This window comes from Bemisia tabaci, chromosome 1 (assembly GCF_918797505.1).
Source record: "Bemisia tabaci chromosome 1, PGI_BMITA_v3".
Lineage (NCBI taxonomy): Eukaryota > Metazoa > Arthropoda > Insecta > Hemiptera > Aleyrodidae > Bemisia > Bemisia tabaci.
In genome coordinates this window covers 77,934,496-77,961,902 of record NC_092793.1, presented here as the reverse complement: position 1 = coordinate 77,961,902, position 27,407 = coordinate 77,934,496, and the positions used below count along the sequence as shown (strand labels likewise).

General features: G+C 37.9%; 2 protein-coding genes across 3 annotated transcripts in view; one reads left to right on the top strand and one right to left on the bottom strand.

The window, feature by feature from the left end:
- Positions 1-9,399, bottom strand: part of LOC109044063 (uncharacterized) — a 51,709-nt gene extending 42,310 nt beyond the window's left edge. Inside the window, exon 1 of one of the 2 annotated variants that reach the window (XM_072306230.1) lies at positions 8,972-9,399. In XM_072306230.1, coding sequence (XP_072162331.1) covers positions 8,972-9,010 — 39 coding nt within the window. In that variant the 5' untranslated portion in view covers positions 9,011-9,399. Of the gene's footprint in view, positions 1-5,258; positions 5,481-8,971 lie in introns of those variants that run through there. The other variant, XM_019061562.2, reaches the window with a different exon arrangement.
- A 1,358-nt stretch (positions 9,400-10,757) lies between these two features.
- On the top strand, positions 10,758-27,170 carry LOC109044033 (5'-3' exonuclease PLD3). Its single transcript, XM_019061504.2, has 11 exons — positions 10,758-11,057; positions 11,574-11,638; positions 12,361-12,546; positions 13,446-13,632; positions 14,822-14,956; positions 15,443-15,634; positions 17,265-17,396; positions 18,884-19,023; positions 20,632-20,794; positions 22,283-22,382; positions 23,580-27,170. The coding sequence occupies exons 1-11, from the start codon at positions 11,031-11,033 to the stop codon at positions 23,756-23,758; spliced, it is 1,506 nt and encodes a 501-aa protein (XP_018917049.2). The 5' UTR covers positions 10,758-11,030; the 3' UTR covers positions 23,759-27,170.
- Positions 27,171-27,407: the final 237 nt, after the last annotated feature.

The window sequence follows — 27,407 nt, the reverse complement described above, 5'->3', positions numbered from 1 at the left end:
AAAATCTGATACCTACGCCAACGGCCCGGCACTTAATTTCAAATGCAATCTCTGCGTTAATCGATGAACGTCCCCCACAGAGTGCTTTCTGATAAATATTTTGCGAGATATTTTATGGGGTTTTAAAAGTATCAAAAAGTTTTACAGGTTATGAAAGTAAATTTAAATATTTTTGCCATCTCTCTTGGGAGTTTATGATAAAAATGTGTTGTGTTTTCTGAATAAACTTTTATTACAAAATCAAAAATTGAAGGCGCTATGGCTTTACAAGGACTATAAACTGATCGTTAGTCGATTGCGGCGCCTTGATGCAACTATTCGTGTTGTGCGGATGTGCGTGTTGCATATTCAAAAATTGAAGGCGCCATCGCTTTACAAGGACTATAAGCTGATCGTTAGTTGATTGTGTCGCCTCGATGCAACTATTCGTGTTTCGCGGATGTGCGTGTTGCATACTCAAAAATTGAAGGCAATCCCGCTTTCTCCCAGGATTTCCTCGCCTCTTTAGAGGTGCACGCCGGGAATTGAAAGAAATTTCATGAAAGTGTATTGGCCGAAAATAAATTTATAGCCTGCATATATTTATGTACCTATATGCGAGTAAAGCGAAACACAGTGTGCACCTCCGATTTAGCATATAAATGGACAAATCTCTCTCGAAACTAAACGGCTAGACCATGGTGATGCCATGATAAGGAAAAACGCCATAGGGACATTTGCCAAATTTCTCCTCGCGAATTTTCTGGAAAAATTACGAATTTCTTGTTGAATTTGTCAGAGTAACTTACCCGCGATTTATTCTATCGTTTCTGAAAATTTCAAGAAAATTTTTCATAAATTGTTTTTAAATAAAATATTTTGGCAGGATCAAACTGACAACATTCGAGTAGTTGAATTGCGTTTTTCTTCGGCATCACAGAGTGGGTGAGGGCACTTTCCACAGTCAAAATATTCAAATTGATCCGCGGCGACCGAAAAACATCTCCGTGCGGGAACGTTGACCTAGAAAGGAAGGGTCCGCCATCTCGCAAAATCCGCGAACAGCGGGACGACTGGGTTTCGATGAATTTTTTGCTAACGACCTTGACCTGCCGAAAGGAGTCGAGTTTTGAGAATGAAAACCAGAACGAGGAAGTGGTAAAAAGCGAGGCTCCGTCCGACTAGTGCCAATAACCAGTTATAAGTGTTGCAGTGTCACCAATCACCAACTAATATTGCTTCATCTTCGTTCTCCGCATCTGGCATCCTTATGAGGTTCGGGTGGGGCCATGAGCGAGGGAACAGACATGCCCGGATTTACGAGGAGGCAATCCAGACGGTTGCTTTGAGCGGCAAATTTCATGGTCGAGGAAAAAAAGGAAAAAGAAAGTGCTTTTGGAATTTTAGTAGGTATCAGCGTGATTACGAATACGCATGCCACTCGGGTTCATACAGACATAAATACAGAGGCGGTCTGACCAGGGGTGCTAGTATGCTTCAGAACCCCAGATATTCTAACGGGTGGCTCAGAGGGCCCCGGCAGGTTTCTCTCAGGGGCCCCCAAAACTTGGAAAACCCGCATGAAGGAGGAATTTAGGTTAGTCAGAGGGGGCCCCATCCGAGAGGAAGAGGCCTCGAAAGAGTATCGGCATCCCAAGAATTTTCGGGCCAGGCTAACACTGTATAACTACCCCCCCCCCCCCAAATAATAAATAAATATTACCATTTATTTCTCATTATCTAATATTTCCAGATTTTGTATTTTTGTGATATTTCAAAAATTTCATAAAAGTTTCTGAAATAAATATTTTTAATTTTTATATACTTAATACTTTGAGATTTCTAATTTTGGCGAATCTCGCATAAAATGTTCTGAAATTTTACCAAAAAAAAGTAATTTTCTATCTGTACTCAAAAAAGGTTCCGATCATCTAAAGGTGTTCAGTTCTCCTCTTCTTCGACTAAGTGACATCGGCAACGCAGTTAGCTGCTCGAAACCGGTTCCATCGCACTCATCTTCCCAAAAACTCGCCGACGACTTCACGGTTTCAGATGTGTAACACAAATTTCTCCCTTTTTCTTGATTTTTCTTTCTCCTTGCTTCGTCTTCGTTCGAGTGGGAATGGATTCATTGCAACATAGTAAGATGATCATAAATATTCTCCGACGACGATATTGGACTGATGATCGTCCCAACGACTTTAATTTTTCTTCGATTCCGAATTCCAACGAACGCGGCGAGACAGATGTCTACTTTGGTGTCATGCCACTTCCTCCCGCAGAGAGACTCTCGCATAAAATGACATACCGTGAGCGTGAATAGCGAGGCGCGAATGATCGATTTATCGATATTTACCCATTTGAAGCTGTGGCCATGAATCGATTAATAAGATGTTCTTCGCAAACACCCTGTTTATCGATCCTTTTCCATAGGTTTAAATGGCAGATCAATCGATAAATCGCAAAGCACGCCACCGTTTAGCGATAGAGGCGATTCCCGCAAATCGGTAACACTGCTTTTCCTCTATTAAAACAATCAGTGCCATCGCGTAGGACTTTTGAACGTAGAATAAATTCACCATTAGACACCTTTTGTACCTACGTCCAACAAGGAGGGGAGGGGGTTTCCAGAAGGGGTGGTGGGTTCCAGAAGGGGTGGTCTGGAGGTCCGTAAATTTTTGAATTCTGAGTTCGAAATAAAACGATTTTGAGGAATTTTCGAACAGACACTAAGCATGCATCATGCTTTAATATCAGCAGCCTAAAACCATTAATGAAACCAAACGCGAAATATTGCTTACAATTAGTCAAATTGACCAGGAAATTTCGAGTAAAGTCTCTTTTGGCTTTGATTTCGAGTTTTCGAAAGAGATTTTTCACCATTATGGACTGATGATGTATGCTTCTACACTGCTGCCTCTCTGTTCTTACAAAGATTGAAAAGCAAAGCTCGTATTTTAGCAATATTTCTTCGATGTATGTTGCTTGTTTACTCCTTGAGAGGAATCACCTTTAAGGGTCAAAATATAAACTGATAAAGTATAAGAGGAGATCTGCGGGGAGGGCGAAAGATGATGAACTCGAGAGAAGGTAGACAAGCAGGAGGCTGCAAGATGAGTGAAACGGTAATCTATGTACATATTTATTCCAAGGCAAGTAATTAATTTGTCCCCAGAAGAAGTACTTAAAGTCGTCCGTCCATCGAAGGCAGTCAACGTTTGAGCGAATCGATTAGACGGAGCTTCGAGACAGTCTACCCGGCACCCGGCACAGTGGCGGCTACCGATATTAGCCATTTCCCTCTCTTCACTAATATCCTCGCGAGGCATTTAGAACGGTCTCAAAAGCACGAATAGCGGCTCCTCTGCATCTTTCACCTACCTCGTCCTCCGCATAAACATTAATATTACAACTTTTCTTGAATATCGAGAAAACAGAAAAAAGAAAAAAAAGTAATACGATAGTATGCAAACTACAGTTATTTTTTCCGATATTTTAAAAACTCTTTCCGCCTAGGTCGTACTAATTTGCATAATTATAACTTCTTCCATGACTGGCTGGTGCGGACTTTCTATCACCTATGCCTATCTCCGTCCTCTTCCCTGTGCCTTTGCTTGCGGTCGAGAGACACTAGAAAGAGAAAGATGCGATGGGCTCCTCACACCGCGATGCTAGACGGTTATTAAAAGTAAATAATAAGGTCAATTACTAGACATCGGCACGCGTTACGTACACGTACATCCAACGAACTTGGATGAGCGAGTTGTTGCATGCAGCGTCGCACTAAATGAGAAACTCCTGCGACGGCATGCGGTAGCGGTATCCAGTTTTTAAGGGTTGAGCCACCTAGCGACAGTCGCCCAGCGTGGCTAGAAACTTATCAATGGGTTGGGAGTGGAGAGGGGGAATAGTCTACAAACCTATGGTAAATCATACCTAAAAATCACGAGAGAACGTTTTTACGAAGAATTTTCTGATTGTAGGAAGGTCCATGACTGCGCCGGCCGCTGAGTGACTAGCACAAGTTTAGTTCGGATCGGTGAAAAATTGACAGTTGTATCCCTCTGAGAGATGGGGGCTTGATTTTCATTTACTCTGTTATGAAAGCAGGTAAGTCCCAGATAGAGGAGGACATTACGGAAAGGCTGGCAGCGCTACGCACCATTACTGCGGAAGCCTTTTCATCAAGACGTTACGCCGTTACGGAAGCGCTTCGGTAACAGTAGCTCGAAAATTATGCCGGTGTCCTCCTACTGTAGAAAGCCTCCGGCATAGCTTCAGGATCGAGAGAAAAGTAAAAAAGTCAGGACATCAGAAAATGAAGAAATTAAAGGGGAAGCCTTGACGAAAGTCCTAGTTTTTGTTCCTTAAGTTTGCAGACTCATTGTGTTAGTAATAGCTCAGCGAAATCAAATATGAATTATTTTAAAATATTTTTGAGCTGAAACACTTTTATACAGAAAGATTTGCCGGTTAAACGTATGAAATTTCGAATGGAGAAGAATTCGCCCTTTATATCTAGTTGATATGCACCGTTTCCTTACAGACAAAACGCCTGAATACAACTATTCGTACTTAGTGGATGTCCGTGTTGCATACACGAAGAACTTAAGGCGCTCCGGCTTTTTACCTCTCTTAGCTCCGCATTCACTCTTCGTTTCGACTTGCGTCCAAAAACAAAGTAATTCAGACATCGCACACATCTAGCTCACCAAGTCATAAAAGTTTTATTTTATTTTCGAGAAGTTTTCAGGGGGCACGCCCCCTGACTGCTTTCGGTCTAAATCCGCTGAAGCGCTTTGCCCCTCAGGCGTTGTGCGTTACATTACATGTTATACTCTTTTGAGTTCGAGATTCGGTTTGTAGAGTAGGATTGGCTGTTTCGAGTGAAGTTAGTCTTGAAAATTTGTAACCCTCTTATTACCTACAAAATTTTACGTGACATGTTCACGAGCTGGACCGTCATAAATGTTTCGTGTAAAGTTCTGTAAGATCGAAGCAGATAGGAATTACTTAGGATAATTTATATCATAAATTAACGTAAAAAATGCTTTAGAAAAGGGGAGGAAAAAAAGACTCCTCAATTAAAAGAATATAAGGATGAGACTAAATTTTGATAGTAATGGCATGTGCTTGATACCGTTTTCCGTAGCAAAGCCACTTGTCCGAATGATGTCATAAAAAGCGAGTTGAATTGTTCAAGTGACAATCTCTTAACTCGTTTGCAAAACAAAAACAATTGAAAGAGACCAAGACAAAAATAAATAAATGCTATTTACCATATTACAACGAAGTCTTTCCAGCAACCTATCCATGGTTGAGCAGGCGATTCTAATGCGATTTGCAACATGAACGGTCATAAAAATGAATAGACTTTACATGCATGAAAATTGTGGCATTTGGAAATGTTTGTTGCGGAAAACACGGCGGTAGTAAAAACACAAGGAGGGGGCTTGCCTTAAGGCACTTCAACTGGAATCGTCTGGGTTAGGGTGGAAAATCAATCGCTCCATGGAAGGGTGCATTTGAACAGAGGCGCCACCTCTTGGCAGCTGTGCGAACTTACGCTCCATCCCCGCGTGCAGCGAAGAGCGAGCAACGAATGCACGGAAATGCAGCGCGGCGCGGTGGAACGCAGCGCTTTTGCGCGACCTGTTTATCGAGCCCTGAAGCACGGTATGTTAAAGCGGCTAAACCCCTCCGGATACCCGAGCCAAGAAGAACAATTTATCGCCCATCCCCTAATCTGGACGCAATAAAATCGCGATACAATTGAAAAGCTGCCAGATACAGGACTTGTTGAGCTCATAATCCGGATAATTTGACGCGATGGAGGGATGCGCGTTCGAGCAACAGGCCAGTTCATTGCATTCTAAGATCACACACTTTTTTTTGTCTACATGGACGAATAACTCAAGTAGTCATATCGACGGTGAAACTCCCAGACCGCGTATCTCGGTTTGCGACGTTGTAAACTTCCGGTCATACTTTAGTTTTTAAATTGAATTCTACTAAATCGACGGCGTAAGTTCGCAATCACATATCTCCTTTGCGGTGTCTGAAAATCTCCGCCTCTATGTTATTTTTTTTAAAGGAGAACAAATTGACATTATTCCTTGAAGTTTTGCAGAATTTTCTTCGCGCAGAGAAGAAAAATCCCGGCAGTTTTAAAAAATTGACGTTGAGTAGTTTTCCGTTTAAAAAATAAAGTATGACAGGAAGTCTGTGACGTCGCAAACCGAGTTATGTGATCGCCGACTAACACCGTCGACATGTCAACTCTTGAAAACTCTCGTGTTGTTCCCTGTCTGTGTAAAGAAAACTCTATGAAAATTTCAATAAATTCAATGGATTTTTTCTTTTAAAAAAAATAAAATGGGAGCGGCAGGGCCGAATTAAGGGGGTGGCCACATGGGCCGCGACCCATGACGGCAAATCTAAGGGGCGGCAAAAATTTGCAATTTTTTAAAGTGTAGGTATAAAAAAAATCGGATTTATAAAAACAAAATTACAAACGAGAAAAGGCGACAAAATCTCTCATTTCCTGAGAGTATAGTAATTTCTAATTTTGTCGTCTCTCGGTGATACAAGAGATAGCACCTTCAATAAGTCGAGTTAAGAGAGAGACCAAACACGCAATTTGGCCTGGAACGGTGCGACATAGAGAGAAATGATATAACGAGGACTTGAGATGAAAAGGAGAAGCCCTCGGCGTGGCGTTCGGCATGTAACACATATTAGCGCCTACAAGACTTCACGAATACTTCACGCATTGCATCAAACATAGTGCGGTCATTGCGGTCAGCGTGAAACGGATAGCGCCTACAAGAATGCATGAATACTTCACGCATTGCGCCGAACACAGTGCAGTCAGCGTGAAACGCATAGCGCCTACAAGACTGTCGGTATACTTCACGCATTGCGCCAAATACGGTGCGGTCTGCGCGGCGCGGCGGCGGAAGTTAAAATCATTGATCCACATTTATGTTTGTTCTTCACTGGGAAAAAAAACACATTGGATCTAGAGTCCAGACTCTTGAAAACATTGACAAGAAAAAGGACCCTTGATTCAATCAGATTTAAGCTTAAATCAAAAAGAAATCCGCTCGAATTAAGAGGCTTGGTTCTTGATTTAAGCTTAAATCTGTTTGAATCAAGAGTCCTTTTTCTTGTCAATGTTTTCAAGAGTCTGGACTCTAGGTTTAATGTGTTTTTTTTCCAGTGTTTCATAATTTTTTCTTTCATTTCTTATGAATGGAAGGCCTTGTCCACACAGAGATAGGTTTACGGAACTTAACTTTAGCGCAAAGTTCCGTGAACTTTTGCTAGTAGTGTTGACAGGGCTTTCCCAAAAAATGTGTTCAACACGAGTAAATGCGTCTTATGCACCCCTCCCCCGCTGACACGTTCGTTTGATGGTTGTTATCGAGTTTCAAAACGAATGAGAGGGGGGCGGCAAAATGCAGGCGGCCCATGGGCGGCAAATAGGTGAATCCGGCCATGGGGAGCGGAGATTTTTAAATACTGCAAAGGAGATACGTGGGCTGGTAGTTTCACCGTCTATATGTGATTGCTCACAAGGAGAGGGACTTTACTCCACAGCTGGAATACTAAACCAGAGATTTTTATTCTTTCGATAGATTCATGACATTTTTCATTTGTTCAATTGAAGTTTGTGGTGCGATATAAATTTGTGCTTCCGAATAGATGACTAATCGCGCTCCTAAGTATGTTTGTTGCCTATGTGGCGAAATTGAAGGCGAACCTAAAGTGGCATGTCTTGCAAGAGGTCCACGCATGGCTTATTCTTCAGCAAATTTTATGGAGCAAGATTAATTGGACCCCATTTAGCAAGGAACCAGCGCGATTACAGTGTTTTAAAAATGTTGCTTCTCCATAGTTATTCAAAAGATCTCTCCGAATAGCAAATATTTTTTGCTTCCCACGAAAAATTGTCATTTTAAAAGAAAATAATAGTGTAAATTTGAATATTATACATATTTTGAGTACTTTTAAAGGAAAGAGAAAGTTGCATACTATTTTGGAAACACCGTAATCACGCTAGTTCCTTTTTGCTAAATGCGATCCAATTTGTGTTCTTTCGAAGAGAATTGTGTTTCTTGCTTATGCAGAGAAATTGAAGGCGAACTGTAAATGGACGATCCTTTCTAATTGATCACAGCATCCTTCGCTGCTTACGGAGCGACATAAATGTGTGTTTTTCGAATGAATAATAACTGTTCGCGGTCTCCGGTATGCATGGTGTCTAGACAGCGCAATTGAAGGCGAAATTTAAGTGGACAGTATCTATCAACAGAATCACGCATCGTTTATCGGTTTAGTCAATGCATGTAGCTCGATGACTATGTTTTTGAAAAGTTTATTATCCGTGCTGCCTGGTAGCCGGGTAAATTCGATATTAATTGTCACCCTTCATACCCCCCTCTTTTCCCTGATTTGTTTTCTTTCCTCTCCTTTTAGCGCCCTTCTTGTGATGGCAACTAGTGCAACCACTCCTCATGCGCCTCCCTTATTCTGCCGTGCTAAGGAAAAACGCCGTATGAACATTCGAGAGTTGCCAAATTTCCCTAACTAAAATGTTTATTTTTGGAGAAATTTATAAATATTTTTTCCTGAAATTTTCAGAGACTATGGTTGAAATCGAGAACAAAATTATCTGAAAAATTTTACCAGGAAAGCCGTGTTTTATCAAAAGAAATTTGGCAACGCCTGAAGGTTCACACAGCGTTCTTTCTTAGCACGGCAATACTCTGGTCCTGAATAAATGGTATAGGTATGTCGACGACCAAACTGCAAGACCACGTACCTTCATTGCGGTGTTTCTAAAATTCCGCTCCGCTCCTATTTTATTTTATTTTATTTTATTTTTTTTTTTTTGAAGAAAAACTAGCAAATTCATAGGATAAAATTTACGCAAAATATTATGCTAACAGTGAAGAAAAATCAAGTTGAGCAAGTATAAATTACTTACGCAATTGAAGAGTAGGAAGGTAGTAACGAAAAGTAGCATTAAGAGCAGGTGTGAGCCTATTTGCCTATCGAAATATGGAAAGCCAACTGGTCGGAACAAGTTAGAGACAGAGGGAGGGAAGTTTCAAGCCGCAGCAGCTATGAATACAAATATGATTTGCCATCAGGAATTTCGCTTTGGGACTCATTCTGGAAACAACATACGAGCCGTTAGTTTACTCATGCAGATATAGGTGTTTTTATGTATTAGCCGGAGATTGTAGTTCCTTATTACAAAATGCAGTCCAAATAAAGCAAATGCACATGCACGGTATGCTGTGAGAAACTATTACTGATCTCAAGTCACTCACGTTGCCTATCGAGGTATTGAAGGCGGACTGGTCGGACTGAGTGAGAAACAATGTGAGTGAAGTATTCAGCCATTACAGCCAGGGCCTGATTTACTAACTTGCCGCCCATGGGCCGCCTGTGTTTTGCCGCCCCTTTCTCATTCGTTTTGAAACATCAATAAAACCCTAATAAGGGGTGCATAAGACACGTTTACTCGTGTTGGACACATTTTTTGCGAAAGCCCTGTTAATACTACCGGCAAAAGTTCACGGAGCTTGGCGCGAAAGTTAAGTTCCGTAAACCTATCTCTGTGTGGACAAGGCCTTTCATTTATATGAAATGAACGAAAAAATTATGGAAGAACAAACATAAATGTGGTTTAATAATTTTAACTTCCGCCGCGCCGCGCTGACCGCACTGTGTTTGGCGCAATGCGTGAAGTATTCATGCAGTCTTGTAGGCGCTATGCGTTTCACGCCGCCCGCTGCTGACCGCAGAGACCGCACTGTCTTTGACGCAACGCGTGAAGTATTCATGCAGTCTTGTAGGCGCCAAAATGCGTGTTACATGCCGACAGCCGCGCCGCGCCGAGGGTTTCTCCTTTTCATCGCAAGTTCTCGTCATCATCAACATGTATCTGCGCCGCGCCGTTCCAGGCCCAATTCCGTGTTCGGTTCCTATCTTAGTATTAACTCAACTAATTAAAGGTGCTGTCTATTGCACCACAGAAAGACGACACAATTAGAGATATACTCTTTGGTAATGAGAGATTTTGTCACCTTCTCTCGTTTGCAATTTTTTTTTTTCTGAATCCGATTTTTCTTTACACCTACATTTAAAAAATTGCAAAATTTGCCGTCATGCCGTCATGCCAGCAACCAAAATTTGAGTGCTAGGGGTACCTAATTGAAGAAAATTTTCCTCGGGAGGGCCCCATAGCCCCCCTCTTCTTCGGACGGAAATTCTCTAGGCCCCCCTACCTCCCTCTGGAGGGACTCCTATAAATGGACTGCATTTTGCAATTTGGAACTATAAATTCTGGCTCTTCTGGAAAAACACTTATTTGCATAGGGAAACTAATGGTACATACGTTGTTTTTAAACCGGGCCGGAATTTATAGTTCCTAATCGCAAAGTGCAGTCCAAATCATGATCGCCGCCTCAATTTTTCGATACCAGTCCGCTCCTGATATGTGAACAATTCTTTCATAATGTATTTGCCCTCAACATAAAAAAACAGAGGCTGGCGAGGAAGAAATGTACATTTCAACGTCACTGCGAGAAAACGCAGGTCTGAAGGAAGTTTGTGACTAAGTTGGGTCATGACTCATGATGTGGCATGGAGACGGTGTGTCTATTTTACTAATGTAGCCTGGTTCTTATTGGCGGATGGCGTAACAGAATGCTCCAATGATGTTCGCGGTTCGCGAGAACAGCATTCTCGTTGTTTGTTTACATTCCGACTCTGATTTCGTCATTTGTGAGATATCAACAAAGGATGTGTCCAATTTCCGTTGCGTAATTTGTGATTCCTTTCTTTCTTTGAGACCGATATCGATATAAGTTCATCGCTCCTTTATTTTTTGTTTTAATTTTAATAATTATGTCCTATGTTCTTTTATAGTTTTAGTCCTTTCAAAACTTCATTGTAATCTGTTGGGTATTCTAACCTCTTCTCACTAATTTCCCGTTCCTCACAGTATTTATTGCCGATAAAATTAAACCGTCAGTATGCTAATCAAGCAACCCGATCTCAAAGTAAGTTTCCTTTGCTATATTTATTCTAAGAATTTCTACATTCCTACCTATGCCTGTATGATTTGAGGGTTGTCATTCTGGCAGGGTCTAAGTGCAAGGGTTCTTCGCGATGCGCGCCTGGCCCGCCTTGTTTTACCTAGAACCATTATTTATACTCCAGTCAAAAGCATAATACCTGAATAAAATACTTAATACAATATTCTTTCTTAATCCTTGAAGCTATTCTTGCTAGATATTACCTTAATGCAATACGTCGTATCACTTCCCAGAGATTATTGAGTCCAGGTGGCAAATGATGAACTTTAAATGTTTTCGATGATTTTAGAAATACTTCGGGTGAAAATCTCCCAACACACCACTTTCTATGAGCATTTGCAGTCTCATGTCCAGATCCAAACGAACGCACCAAAGGGGAGCCATATTGCCGTTTTTCCATCAGTTTCCAATCTTTTGAAGATGTCTATAATAAAATAGGTCTCTCTAATCACTCATGTCACTCTTTTCATTTGTTTCTAGCCTCATGAAAATAATGGACTGTTCTTTGAAGTAGACCTGAAAAAACCAGAGATGGATAATAAACCGTGAGTATTGTGGGAATGTTCTTTTCCATTAGAGCTAAGCCCGAGTTAAGTATAAACATTTAAGCAGTCAAAAAGACTCAAGATTGTTTTTCTTCTTTTTCTTTCAATATCTTTTCGAAGTATGTAGGTAAGTATTCGTTGGAAGGCTCTTATCAATGCTGATAAAAATGGCCAAGTGCACGGTCTAGATTGTGTTATAAGTCAATGGTACCTATAACTATATTTAACTGCTTTTGACACTCATTGAACTGTAGACCAGTACATTTTTCTACTGATACTAGTTTACTGTTCTGAGTGTCAAAAAGCCAATAAAATTTTACTGATTATTGGTCAATTGCCCTATGGGTGTCGAAAAAACAGTTTAAATTTAAACTGATCTCCTAAAATATTAAACATAAAAATATGTCAGTAAAACATCAGTACCCAGTATCTGTCTTCGGAGGTAATAACTTCAGAAATTTTAATAGTGAGAATTGTTTTCTATGCAAAATTGTGACAAGGAATCATGAAACATAATGCTTGGATCCAGAGCCTGTACGGTGGTCCAGTATATTAAAATAATTTTATTTTTCAGGAGGTTTTCAAAGAATAAATTCCTTCTTAGCAGAGAGATTGATGAATTTCTAGACTTAAAAAGAGACACAGGTCAAACTGACAGGGTGATTTTTTTTGGTCAAATTCCCTAAGATTATAATAATGAAGTGCTCCACTTTTTTTTGCAGGATCCGTAGGGCTGTATGGCGAAGTCCCACATTTATAGCAGCCACGGTACTTTTTATTCTCACTATGACAATCCTCTTACTACCATACTTGCACATTCAAGATTTGATTGCTAATTCTGAGCTTCAAGGACTTGTAGGTTGTGATGCAGCGTATGATCCGGCAGGAAGTTTCTCTCCTGGTTGTCGGTAGGTAGTCTGTTTATTTGCTGTGCCTCAGCCTGAATTCTAATTTACAAAGAGGAAAAAGGCGAATAATGACTTTTCTTAAATGGACCACTAGACAGGGTACGAATATAAGCATTCTAATACATGTTTCTTAACCAAAATTTCACGTAGGACACGATTCGCGCAACGAAAATTACTGAAACCAACTCTTAACAAAAATATTAACCTTTTTATTTCACATTGGTTACGAGGAATTTGAACTGCCCGCTCACAAGAAACTCAAAGCTCTACGTGAGTCAAATCCCGCACTACAATGGTTTCAGCAAGCTTCTCAATCGAGCAATGTTCATTTCCAACCATGTGTTGTTCAAACTATAAGCAATTCGCTATAGCTGAGCCAAAGCGTCAAGACTTCGGTTGCCAGATTTTTATATCGCTGAGACGTTCATGATAACGTTCAGCGCGCGATGTGAATCACGTAGAGCATTGAGTTTTCATGAGCGGGTGGTTTCAATTCACGCATTAAGAATAATTTGATTTCTTCGTAAGGAGTTAACTTCGGTAATTTTCGTTGTGCGTATCGTAATCTACGTGAAATTTTGGTTAAGAAACATGTATCAGACTGCTGAAATTCGTACCTTGTCTAGTGGTCCATTATGTAGTTTTTCTCAACTGTTCTAACAAATTTTACACTTCCTTCAAAAAGAGCACAGGAAAGTTACAATTTGATTCAATAAAAATGGATACAAGGATGCCTTAGATTCAAAGCTAACATGTTGATGTATAATCATAGGGATGGGTGCTATTTCTTGTGAAACAGCAATCATTATCACTGTTTTAGAATATCCTTATTTATTAGAAATTTTAGCTTCCATCATGCTGTATTTTTTTAATTAGACATCTCTCTTTTTAACTCACAGGGGTTCGTTGGTTGAATCTATTCCAGTTGGCTTAACGTATGATAACAATTCAGTCTCCTTTCCATCAACTTTTGAAACATGGTACGATATGATTGAAAGAGCTAATAGCACTATTGACATAGCCTCTTTCTATTGGTCTCTGCGGAATGATGATGTCATATCAGAGCCTCATCCATCTTCAAAACTGGTATTGTATAATTTGTCTTCCTTAAAATATGTACATTATTTATTCCAAGATCTATGAAGTGTCCAAATCAACATGCCCCATTGTTTCTTGCAGTTATAGCAGTTTAAACTTCATAATATATTTTTTCTCCATTTTAAACTGTATCAATTTATTTCATGACTCAAGTAATACTAGGAATATGTGAGACTTCACTTGGATTTCAAGTAATGTCCATGCACTCCTTTCAAAAACTTTTTCTCAATAGAAGGAAAAGGCGAAGGAAATATAGACTTTTTTGGGCAGATAATTTGTTTTTCACTAGTGCGAGGCTCAGTTGCAGTGCCCAAAAGAAAATAAATGAAGTTATTTAAATTTTTATTTAATGAAGTTGTTGTAATGTTGGATGCGCTTAAAAATGGTGATCAAGCATCCATTCACTAATATGGGTTCTTGAGAAAATGTTTAAAGAATTTCGGCACCAGTCAATCTTTTTGAGTCAGGATTGACAAACTGACTAAGGAATGTTCGTTAAAAGATAAAACGAGAGTTCAGATGAAATAACTTGTATTGACGTGGTGAAGGCACATATCACAGATTTCACAAATTAAATGTCACTAAATTATACAGCGTTAAAGTTGAAACAAAGAGTTGCACTATTGATGGAATAAAACCGATGAGAGAGATTTACACGGGTCGTGGGTCATAAGGATGTTAAAAGACCTGAGAGAGAGACATGGGTCGTGGGTCGTAAGATGGTAAAAAGACCTCGATTTTTAGGCAACCCACGCTTATATAGTCTTGCTGACGTCACGGATGGTGAGACAACAAGGCTACGCGTGATTGGTTGGCTATAATCTATGTAGGTATCAGTTGCAAGTCTAGTAATTAATTTTATGTGACATTATTAAAGATTGTAGAGGGATAAAGTGAAAAAGTTGAAAATGAGGACTGGATTGACTGAAACTTGAGTTAAAAATGGGAATCGAAAAATGTAAGGGAAAAATATGCTGAGGTGTTGACAGAAGTTATAAATACATTTTGTGATTTTGAAAGGAATATTGCCATAGTATATGGAAGCATTTCCTATAAGCCATCATTCTATTAAGCTTTTTGCACACGACAATCAATATGTGGGAAAAATTCAAAATCCTCTCCCGTTTCATCAATTTTATCATTCACATTTTAAAAGGAATTTTTCACTTTATTCCAGGGTGAAATGATTTTTCAAAGTATCATTAGAAAAGGTCAACAGAAAAATGTCAAGATTCGAATTGCACAGAATCTCCCAAATAGCAAATCATCAAACTATGACACTGACTTTCTTAAAGAGCAAAATCTTGCTGAAGTAAGTATGCCTTTTACTATTCTGAATCTATCTAAAAGGATTGCTCAGATGCTTTTCAAGTTTAATGATTATGTAACTCTTTAGCATTGTAGATGTAGGCACATTATTTTAAATAGAACTTTAAAGTCACCTCTTCCAGTTCTAGTTTAAGGCATGCTACCCTGTATTTTTCAGTCAGAGTTGAAATAATTCTTGCAAAATTTGGCCTAAATAAAAATAGTACAAAATTCAGGAGAATAGGTTTTTTATGAAATTTTGCCTGAAAAACTTCCAAGTAGGTAAGTCTGGAAAAAAGCTTTGTGAATTTAAGGTGGTGACTTACAAATAGTTTTATTTTATCCTAGATGATTATTAATCACAACTACATATAGTTCGCAACTACACTCAAGGCCACAATTTTTCCATGACAAGTTCTCATGAAATTATGTTTTGGTAGAATTTTATTTTTATTCCCATGCATTCTCTCAATCTGTTTTGCTTTTACAGGTCCGTCATTTAGATTTCTCAAAGCTGGTTGGAGCAGGAATCTTACACACAAAATTCATCATTGTCGACAGGAGAGAGTTTTATCTGGGCAGTGCAAATATGGATTGGAGGTCACTCACGCAAGTTAAAGAACTAGGAATTGCAGTACGCAATTGTCCTTGTTTTGCAGAAGATCTGAGAAAAACATTTGAAGTCAGTATTCGAGTATATTTTTGTTTTGTTTTAATTCTTTCTCAAAAATGTCCCTCTTGTGTAATTTGCTGTCATCTGCAATACTCTTGATTTTTGTGGCAGTTAGATTTTTCCTCTTTTTTGCAACTGTTGTATAGTACGTTTCGTACCTGCTCTATATTACAAAGAGAGATTGTATAGTACGTTTCGTACCTGCTCTATATTACAAAGAGATACCCCGAGCATTTAGGATGGCCTTCGCTCTTGCTGTTATTTTCATAGAATTGACTTCTTTTGAAGGAGTCTGTATCAACTCCTAACAATGCTTTTTGCAAAATTTAAAGGCATAAAACCAACCTGGAAATTTTCTACGGCTGTCTTGCTGGAGCTAGTGTTAGCTGTATGTTATTGTTCTAGTGCATATCTTCATGTTGCGGTAGTCTTTTAGTATGAATTGACATCCACGAATAGCAGATAGCTATGAATTTTCTTTTTTTACTCGACAAAATACTTTCGAAAACTGGAGAAATGATTATTGAAGCTTGCGAAGAAAAGGTTATGAAAAGATCTCAAATGTATGAGAGACTAGTCAGGCTCAAACAATGTGAAATTTTCATTGCTGGTCTTGAAAATTTGGAACGTTCCACCACATCTGCATCTGAACCACACATTAAAAATATGATCACCAGCACTTATATGCTATCCTGTTATCAGTTTATTCAGTTTATTCAGTTCTGTTCAGTTGTTATCAGTTCACAAAATTGATCCAACAGATATCAAGAACTCGGAATGCAAATAGAATTCTGCTTGGGTTGCAGAAGTGCCGAGATGATATATTTCATGTGCAAGTACTTACTTAAGATCCGTTGATGATTATGCAATAATTAATCAAAGAAAGCAGTAATTGATTTGATGTTGCAACAACAACAAAAAGAACACATTAGTGAATGCCTGGCTGCAATATTTTGGTCAGATCCAATTGTGATGGGATGCACCATACCTCCAAAGCGTCAATGGAAATTTCATCGCATTTGATCCTAATTAGCCTCTCGTAAATTTGAGACCTCACAGCCTTTTGTTTGCAAAGTTTGTATTGATTCTTATAGTTTTAGGTAGGGTTTTATCTAATAAGAAAAAATAATTCATCGAATTTCATCTGTTGCTTGTGGCTGTTATTCACGCTGAAAGACTACTGCAGCATGAAACAAGTGGAATAAGAATAAGTACTAGGTAGAAAAAAGATGCAGGGCAAAAATAAGCTACAGCCATAAGAAAATGTTGGGTTAGCCTCATACGTTGAAATTAGATGTATGGCGTTTTAACAGGAGCTACTTGAGACTCCTCAAAAAAGACAAGTTACACTACAACGTTACTTACAGTTGCATTACGTTACATTAAGTAACTCATGTTACTTTACAACTGACGGGCAGGGCAGAGGCCGTCTGGTTTGTTCTGGATACCCCCTCACTTTTTCTTCAATTTAAATTTAAAATATCAATTACAGCAATAATAACCATTTTTATTCTTTAACTTTTTCTTCTTTGAGGTGCTTTCAAATGAAAATAATGTGAAAATTAGTACTGATCAAGAATATGGCAGTGTTATTTTCCCTAACTGCTGAATGTGTTTTTTGTCCCTTATTTTTTTATAGGTTTATTGGACTTTAGGTGAGGAGAATGCTGTTGTACCCCCAGAATGGCCACGTTCTTTAGCTACTATCTTCAACAAAGACACTCCGTACCAGTTCAACTTTAATGGCGATTTGTACCCAGCGTATCTCTCTGTAAGATATTTCTTGATTTTATTCAAGATACATATTCTTTTTTTGTAATTTGCAAAACAATAGAACTCTTTGTGTCAGGCTTAATCATTTATGTGTAAAATTTATCATGGGACATTCTGTATTAAGATCGCAGGGAAAGCTTTAAAATTTGCACATGAACAGAAACGATTCCTGTGTATGTTTTTATTTCTCTATGCCAGTCTCAATTAAATTGTAGCATTTTTTTCTTTGCCATAGTTTCCCAAAAAGGGTGTGTGTGTTTGGATGTGTTTGTGCTAAATTGATGCAGGATTGCACCATATTCACCACACAAACCAATGGGCCTGTTGCAAACTTTTGCTAGAGCAGAATTAAGAGTTGTTTCCTATAAATAATGCCTCAAAAATCTCTGATAGGCGCATCGGCAAAATCTGAAATGCACTCATAAATTCACAATCTGTGTAAGAAATTTGCGTTTTTTTGAGCTTCCCGCTTCAAAAACGATACCACTGCACAGGTGAACATTCTATTAGAGGAGTCGCTCCATCGTCGGCAATATTCATCATGGCCGACGCTTGCGCAGTTCCTCGCGTAATTCAAGGAGAGTTCAAGGTCAATCAAGGCGGGCGAGGAAAATATGAACGTAAACACGCCGATTATTATCTGATTTAATCCTGTTCAGGTGTCATCTCGTCCCATCACACATGTTTCGGCAGATTGGCGTCGGCCATGATGAGTATTGCCGCCAATGGAACGACTCCTCTAACAAAATGTTCACATGTGCCGTAGTATCGATTTTGAAGCGGGAAGCTCAAAGAACCGCAAATTTCTTACGCAGATTGTGAAGTTATGAGTGCCAGACTTTGCCGATGCGCTCATCGTGATTTTTGAGGTATTATCTATAAGAAACAACTCTTAGTTTTGCTCTAGCAAAAGTTTGCAACAGGCCCATTACATGGCATTTCTTTGAGTTTTCATGACTATCTTCTACCTACCAATTGGACAGTCTCTATCAGCGCACTTTTAGTGAATTTGCTAACTTCTATTAAAATTGCGGTAACAGATTCAAATTTTTGAAGGTGTTTCTTACAGTTGGACTGCAGGTTTAGTTTAAATTTGGATTCAATTGCATTTTTCACTTACTCATAAACAGTCTTTAACGCAAGTACCATCCTCATGCTGTTTTACACCGTACTGTTTTTTCTTTTTATCATCAAGGAATATGCTGCCTCTATTAGCTGACGCTTGAAGTTTGAGTTAAATCAAATAATATTTATTATATTATATACAGGGGTGCTCTCCGTTCAGAAATTAAGTGTAGCCATTAATGATTCATGGTGATTCCACCATCTAAAAGAAAGTTTTAGCCCTCTATCAGCTCTAATACCTATATATTATATGTAATTTGACAATAGACTATGTCTTCCTCTGATATGTAAGCATCCCCTCAAAATTTAAAACCTGACTGGCCTGATGAATCATGATTATTCTTTTCTCAAATATTTCAGAGTTCACCTCCCATATTTTGTCCAGAGGGCCGAACATGGGATGTAGAGGCTGTTATAGATGTAATACGTGGTGCCAAGAGGCATATCTACATCGCTGTAATGGATTATTTGCCATTATTCGCATACTCCCGAGATGCCAAGTAAGTGTGAACCGTTGAACCAATATAATAAAGGAGGTGGGTGCCAATCTAGACGAATCTACAATGATCACATGATCGCCGATGGTTTTTCAAAAATATCTCATTAACTCCAAGGAAAAACGAGTAAATGAAGACCTCTCCGATCAAATAGCATATGGAAAAAAAGCAGGTTTGAGGAAATAGCACTCAAAGTTTTCATACACACTCTGGTTCTGGTGTTTTGTGCAAACCCGAGAACATTTTTTGCCCTATTGGGTATATCCTGTTGTACCAAAAACCATCAAGAACAGAAGTATATTTTTTCTAGTCTGCAATACATAATTTTCACACATTTGCTATACCGGGGTGGGCAAAGGAAACGCCATAAATTGATGTGTCTAGTGGGGGAGTCCCCATTTGAAAATGTTGCTATTTTGGAGGACACTCCCTTCCATGGCCCCCTGAGGGAGTCGAAGGGTTGTTACACCCCTCAATGATTAGAACAACAGTCCAAATCAGAACATTTCGACTCAATAACTAAAAGAGTTAAAGCGTATCGAGCGTTTCTATGGCCTATCCCATGTGGTATGCCGTTTTCTCGGAAAAAGTAGGTTCTTGAGAGAAAAGCTTGAATTAGTACAACTTGTGTCATTGAAAATAAATTTTTTAAGGAACAACAAAGAATTATAACTCCTCTTGAGGTTTTAGAATACTTCTGGGAATAAAAAAAGTTTGCCAGTATAGAGTCGAGAAGCCAAAAAAATCTTTAAAACTGAAGAAATCCCATAACGAATTCAAGGCGTTTATACACATCAATGAAGTTTTTATGAAAACACAGGGGATGCTGAAATCATTTTCAGGTACTTAAAAACACTGAAATCTACATCTTATCCTATATACTCCGGCATATCTTATTTCTCCTGCAAATGGATATCTGATACAATGTGACAGGACAAAAGAGAGTTCGGCTGATAAATAGAATAGGTTGTGGTCAAAAAGAGAGGAACAAGATACAAAGATTAATTTTTGGAACTCCTTGGCTTTGATTTCCCCGCGAAATGGTGTGGACCCAGCACCATTTCTCCACCTTGATTAAGAGGACACCCAGCCCATGGGCATAGCTGAGAGAGCACGCAAGCCATAGGCCCCCCGAACTGGCCTCTTTCAGAAAAGTTGTGATGGTATGTAGCCGCTCAATCCCAGTAGCCTCGTATGGAGGGTGCACTTTTCCTACGAAATTTTTATAGCCACGCTTAAAACCTACCTGACCATTGTGTAAAATGAGAAAATCAGAGATGTGAGAAAAGAAGGGGCTCATAGATGAAATAATTGATGATTGTTGTTCCAAGATTGTCAGCTCGACAATCTTTGAAGGTAACCGATGTTCTTGGAACACATCATCTTGATCAGATCCTGAGATTTTCATGCAATTTCGTGCAGAAATGACTGAAAAATTAAAGAATTAATGCTAGTTTGAAAGCCCAAATTTGTGCTTGGGATGGGCGCTTTAGTCTTTTTCATTTCATCGCAAACCATGAATATAAGACCAATTATCATTCAGAGGAAGATTGAGTTCAATGTTTTGTTTATTAAAGGTTTAATTGAAAAACATGCCTTTTTTGTTGACAGATTTTGGCCTGTCATAGATGATGCTCTGAGAACTGCTGCTTTGAAGAGGGTTGAGGTGAGGCTTTTAATAAGCCATTGGAATCATACTCGCAGTGAAATTAAATATTTTTTGAAATCTCTAGTTGATTTAACTGGCATCAAAAAAAATGTTGTGATCAAAGCAGTAAGTATACAATTTTATTAGTTTAGCTTATGCCTTTGTTATTACTTGCCTTTCCAGACTTGTTTCCTCTTTATCCTATCTTTCTTTCAGCTTGTAAATGCCGTTTAATGATTGAGGGTCCTGATAGGATATGCAACACTTTTGAGTATGCATGCTCAGTAGTAGTGGACGAGAATTTGCACGCAAATTTTTTATTGCCTCATCTGAAAGTGCTTAAAGAGCTGATTTCACAGTAATTTTTATAATTTTTTTCTGATATGGGAAATAGTATAAAAATAAATATTTCAAAGTGAGAAAATGCACCTCTCCTAGTGACATCATCTGGCGGCATTTCCCATTTAAACACATGTATTTTTAGCAGATAAGATAATTTTGTGATATCTTCTCCAATAATTGTTCAATTCATGAACCAAGGGTATCCTCATGTTCAGTTTACTCAGTAGTTTCCACTTAAACAGGAAATTCATCAAATTTCAGACACCTGCAAATTCTCTATTAAGGATCATACGGAAGAGCAATTGTTATTTTCCAAAAAGGGCGAACTATTGAGCACAGTAGTTGGCTTTCTGAAAGTTTACCAGTTGACTTTACTTCAGAAAATAATTGAAATAACCTTCTCTGAATTTAAGTGCATTTTAAAAGAAATCAATCAGAAATTTTCAAATTCTCTTGTTCATTCAGAGGGTTGTTATTAGGGACCTAAAATAGTATGGGACTCGCGTAGGATAAATGTGGACTTGTCAAGCGCAGCAGGAATTCAAATCTCTGTGTATGCTCATGGAGAAATCCTGTTTTTCAATGCATAGAATTTCTTCGAGAGTAGAAATTGAAAGTTTTGATGGATATAATTGGTTAACAGAGTAATGGAATTTGTGCTTGTAGAGTTTCAACTGAGCATCCTCTTTCGTCAGTGGAACAAAAGAAGTTAAAGTGGAAGTTTCGAATGATGTGAATTCCTAGTTTTGTTACATTCTTATCAGCTCTGTATACTTCCTTCATATTCTGTGCGATGAGACTAGTTTTCTGAGCACTGCAGAGCAGTTAGTCCATCATTTTTAAGACTCCTTTGGCTGGAAGATTTGATTGTTCTCTGTTATAATTGTGTTTCAAAAGAATACATCTACATTGAACATGTTTTAAACGAATTCGAATATCGAAAAACGCTGAAACTCTCTTTCAGTATTTTTAAGGAGATCATCTTTTCCATACGTATACACTTTTGGGCCTCCTAGGGGGTGTTCCAGCGTTTTTCGATTCTTAAATTCTTTCAAACGATATTTTTAAAGTGGATACTTTCATTTGAAACACTCCGTGCATAGTAGGATGCAAGCACCCATGACGTATTCTAAATTCCTAGTTGCTTTCACCTTTTTTGTTGAAAATAAATTTCTTCAGTATGTGTACACTGTTGCTTTTTAAAATCTTTGGAATAATTTACCGCAAATTTTCCATTCTTTCATCTATGCTTTTCTAATTGTGTTTTAACAGAGGTTCTTTCAAGTGCCAAGCACCGATGAAGAAAAGAGAATCCCATTTTCACGTGTCAATCATAACAAATATATGGTTACCGATAACGCTGTATTCATTGGTATGTATCCAGCTGTTTTCCCCACTTCACAAATTATTTCTTGATTATATCATCGTCTCTTCTTATCATTTCTACAAGCATTTCATTTTTCATAGGAGTCGCATCAATTAGTCTGAAAATTTCGGAGTTGATCCTTAGAAAGATTTAGGAAAATCAGTAGGAATTTCAGGAAAATTCATGCGGCTGTTTTCCTATAAACAAATAAAATGTAAGTAAAAAATACTGAAACAAACAAACGCAGTCAAAATGATACCTGGCAGTCAATTCCTCATATGGCATCCCACAACCTGCTGATGTGCTATTTTTCCATTTTAAATTAGGTTGGATTTTTGGCGACTTTTGTAGTAATTTTCTTAAGCAAACTTTGATCAAATGAAAAACAAAGTAACGTTGGTAACTTCATTTTTACTTAATGTTAGAGAGTGAATTAAAAGAAAAAAAGAAAAAAAAAAGAAAAAAAATTATGTGACTGCCCTATTTGCTTCTGTGTATTTGGACCCTTCGTGTTCATCTTGCTTTCTTTCGCTCAGTTGTGTCGATGAAAAATATAGCTGGCATAAAAATGACCTATTCAAACTTGTCATTTTGGAACAACAGGGTTCGAATTATTCTTAACCCTTTCCAATTTCTTTCTGAATCTCTGGAGAAACCTTGACATCGTCTGCAAGTAATTTAGCATTTTATAGAAATGAAGTTTGAGGTTTTTTAAAAAACAGTTTTAGACTTTTGGAATTCTGAGTTTCAAACAGCAAATTCTGCACTCTCATTGCTTTATTGATGGCCAAACTGAGAAAACATGTATTTATTTCTGCTAGCACCTTTGCAGACTTTTCGTTATACTCACTTTTTCTCTGGTAAAAACTACTCTGATTTCTCTAATTTTTTAGCAGAATATCACTTATATAAAGTTCTACCCATGAAGTAGGTCTCTTTCTCTTCGAAAAAACTAAATAGGAACGGAAATTTTGAAGCACCGCAATGGAAATATGTGGTTTTCCTCTTTAGTCATCAATATGTATTGACCATTCTCAAAATTACTCATGTCGAAAGTCACTTCTGATTGTTAAGTTAAGGAGTTGAGGAAAACTTTAATTTGTGACATGTTTTATTAGCTTTAGAGTCTGGCAACCAGCAGTGGCTTAAAATGATCAAGGTAACCCAAATTATTGTCTTTATGTCTTTTTTGTTGTTGTTTAGGAACATCAAACTGGTCAGCTGATTACTTTGTCAACACTGGTGGTGTGAGCTTAATAGCCAAGCAGAGGCCTGATGATGATCGGTCGGGTAGTCTCAGAGATCAGTTAGAATCTGTCTTCTTAAGGGATTGGGAATCGGAGTATGCTTACGACATCGATACAGTTAATGGAGCCGCTTAACCAAAGAATGCACCTATGATGTCCCTGGATGAACACCGCAAGTGACCTTTATTCATCATCGTCTGTTCCTCGATAGATATCTGGCATCCATATTATTTTTTAGATTTCAGTTTGTTTTTTTCTTTGTTTTGAGTCCGAAAGTCATGTTCCAAGAATGGGCTTTGGTATGATCTGTTCATGAAAATAAAACTTGATAGCAAGGTCAGTAAAACGGGAAACATTTACTACGGTACATCAGATTTACGGCAAGTTTATGTTGTCATGAAAATTGAGTGTTTGTGGCTCTTGATTGGTAGGCTGATTCTTACAAAAGGGATTTGACCCTGAAAATGGTAGAGAAATTCTTTGACACAAGAAGAATTTAGCTCATTTCATGTTCCTGAAAACTTTTTCAGAAAACGTAAACTGTGGTGAGAATTTGGTAGAATACCCGTGTAGAAAGAGTATGGACATGCTGGTAATTTTGGAGTTTAGGTCATGGAGCCAGTAGGGTCCAAAAGAGCAGCAAACCGATGAACTTAATGTATCCAGAGTGATTCATTATTACAATTGTTACGACCTGTCATTTGTAAAGCAAGCATTTGACTCAGCTTTTCCATAAGTTTATTCACTTTTGCTGAAGGACGCTCATTTATGAACATTCTTGGCCATCTTGGTTTGATATTGGAATCTGATGATTGGTAGCAGGATTTTTCTAGTGCTAGTGCCTGGAGGTAGGTTGGCTGGCCTTTGATGCCCTAAGAGCTCCATGTTTTAAAATGTCTATTCGTTCCTTATACGGGTCTTCTAAAATGTAGTGTAATAAAAATCTTAACTGGCATGATTTGTTAATCAGTGTTTGAAACTCGGCATGAAGTCTTAGCAGCCATTTGGCCTGCAACTTTTTTTCTTAGGGGCCAAAATGAAAAATTGCCCTTTCGAAATGTCTTGAGTCAGGAAAACGCTGATAAATCCCAAAAACGGAGTTTAACAACGATTTTCTTAGCGGCCAGAAGCGATTTCTTACCGGCAAATTTCTGTTTGGCCAGTATGTGTTTCAAACACTTTTGGTCAATGCATCTTAGCATAGTATCAGTAGAAGTAGTCCACCCAAACTGTCCATGGAAAGAGCTGTGGTTTACAGTCATCAGAGGTGGCTGTTTTTGAAGTATTCCTCACATGGCTTATGATGCTAAATCCTAATCAACTTTGCTCAACATATTTTTGTGCGTTTTTAATATATTTTGATTTACTTTTTACCTCTTTTTAAATATTGTGGCAAAAAGAGACCTTTAGTCTGTATGGATTTATTTTGTGCGAAATATTTAGTGAATAAATTCCTGTTTGTTGGTGAGGATGAAAAGTGTTAGCAAGAATTTTTAAATATTTTTTTGTAACTTACTGTTTAATTCAATTGTTCTATCAAAAAAGCAAATATCATGAGGGTTGGTCAGTGAAGATTGGTATTGCCAACCCGCCAATGAGTAATGATACTAACTTAATTGATAAAACAGGTGATGAAGCTGTCTGTAAATTTACAGGCCACAATGCAGAAAATTATTGGGATTCAATCGACTGTGACTTTTTGTAAGCAGCAGACTCTTTCAGCTCTTAAAATAGCTTTATGGACTGACTCATCGATTTTAGTTTTTCATATTGGTGGTTTGATTGTTTGATAAAAGGCCCAAACGAGTCCAAATTGCCAGGAAACCCCGGTTTGTCTGTATCCATGATCTATGTGGTTGCAGTTTCGGAAACTCAATGCCTTACTGCAGTTGAATTATTTCATTATTTGTCAGTGATTGGTAGCAGTGCTCAAACCAGATTTTATATAATCATTTTAATCTGGCGTATTTGCGCACAGAACACTAGACCGAAACGAAGTGTGAGTGCATAGTTGTAAAAAATCGAAGCAAATCAAGGTGATAATCTTCCTCTTTGCAAGTCGTCTATGCAGTCACTTTTGATTGATTCCGACGAGTTTGTGCATTTTGGTCTGTGAACTTGTAGATTAATGTTCTATCACCTACCCAGTCTATGATCCGGCTTAGCCCAAGTCCTTATTGAACAGTCATCATACTTTTCTGGAAGAATGTCTGGGTTATGTTTTATTTAAAGTATGTATTCTGTTATTTTTTAATAATTTTTTTATCCTTACAGCGATAATATTTTTTTTAAAATCTTCGATGCCCTTAAAGCTTCTATAAATGGGTCCTTGGAACTACACAGAGGTATACCTTCTAACTCTTCTCCATAAATATTTTACGCGAGATAGGGTAACGGAACATAAGCTCGACTGTGTGGGAAGTATTCATTGTAGCCGCATGAACACCAACTGTTAAGTTAAGAATTACAAATATTTTTCTCTGTATTTTAGGAGTCCATTGCAAAAGACAGAATTTTTTATGATTAAGGGTCTCCAATCAGTTGACAAGTTTTCTCTTTTTTTTGCCAGAAATTAGCTTGTATTCTTCCGCCCTCTCGTGATTTTATGCAACTGTCTTTAAGTCGCTAAACTAGTATTTTAGCTTTAATCAAAGACATAAATACACCCTCATACACTTTTATAGTATCCCTATGCTTATTTTTCCTCCTTTTAAAAATTTTTTTGTACCTTCGAAAGTGAAAAAATTATAATTAAATAAAATAAAAATAATTGTGATAGTTTCGTCAATTTAGATTAATATTCTTGTGTAAAAATCGGAGTGATTTCATTTCTGTCTTCTTAGCTGTATTATGTTTTTATGTATTAAGTAATTTGGACTGTGTAGAAAAAAACAATATTTTTGCCATGACTTCTTTTAACATGATAAAATTGTTATTGTAAAAGCCAACTAATTTTTTTTTTAATTGCAGTCTTTTTAATTTTTTATCGTGTGAGTGGTTTTTTTTCTTTTTTGGAAGTTATCTAGTTTTAGAATTTTAATGATGATGAGAATCTCCATGAAAAATGAACACACAGCACAGAAAAACAGCTAGACTTCTAAACTATTATGGGTAATAATGCGATAAATAGAAAATACTTAAGTGAGCTCATCTCCTGTTCAACCTCAACAGTGTAAATCATTCTTTGAGTGCAAATGAGTCTCATTCTGATGTCTTTTGTACAGTTTTACCCAGCTCTCTTGACCTGTTGAATGGTCAATGAAGTGTTCTGCAAGTCTGGCTCCTTCATGTGTGGATAGTTACTTTTTTACATTATCCATCGGTATGTTTTATTCATTTTGTTCTCTCTCCTATTTGTTACTTTTTGTTTGTACATATAACACCTAAGTGCATGAATTTTTACTAATAAAAATTAGCTCTGTTTGCCTTAATCATTGATAAAGGTTCTCCTTCATTTTATAACAAGTGTTAAGATGAACAATTTTCTGTAAAACTGTAAACGTATTTTCATGTCTTTCAATCTTTATAAATTTTAATTTCTCCAAAATTGCGTTACTTTTATTTGTCTTTTATGCTCAGTTATCATTTACTGAGTATTTGTGACACCGGCAAGGACAGCTCATACTTTTGAGAGGATCCCGATGCCCAGTAAAAATGACTTAATTTTTCAGGAAGTTATTTCAAACATGAATATTAATATTGCATCAACCATCGGTTGTGAGAACTATATTTTCTTCCAATTTTTAAATTAAAATTGTGCAGTTCAGGTAGAAAATCCTTGATT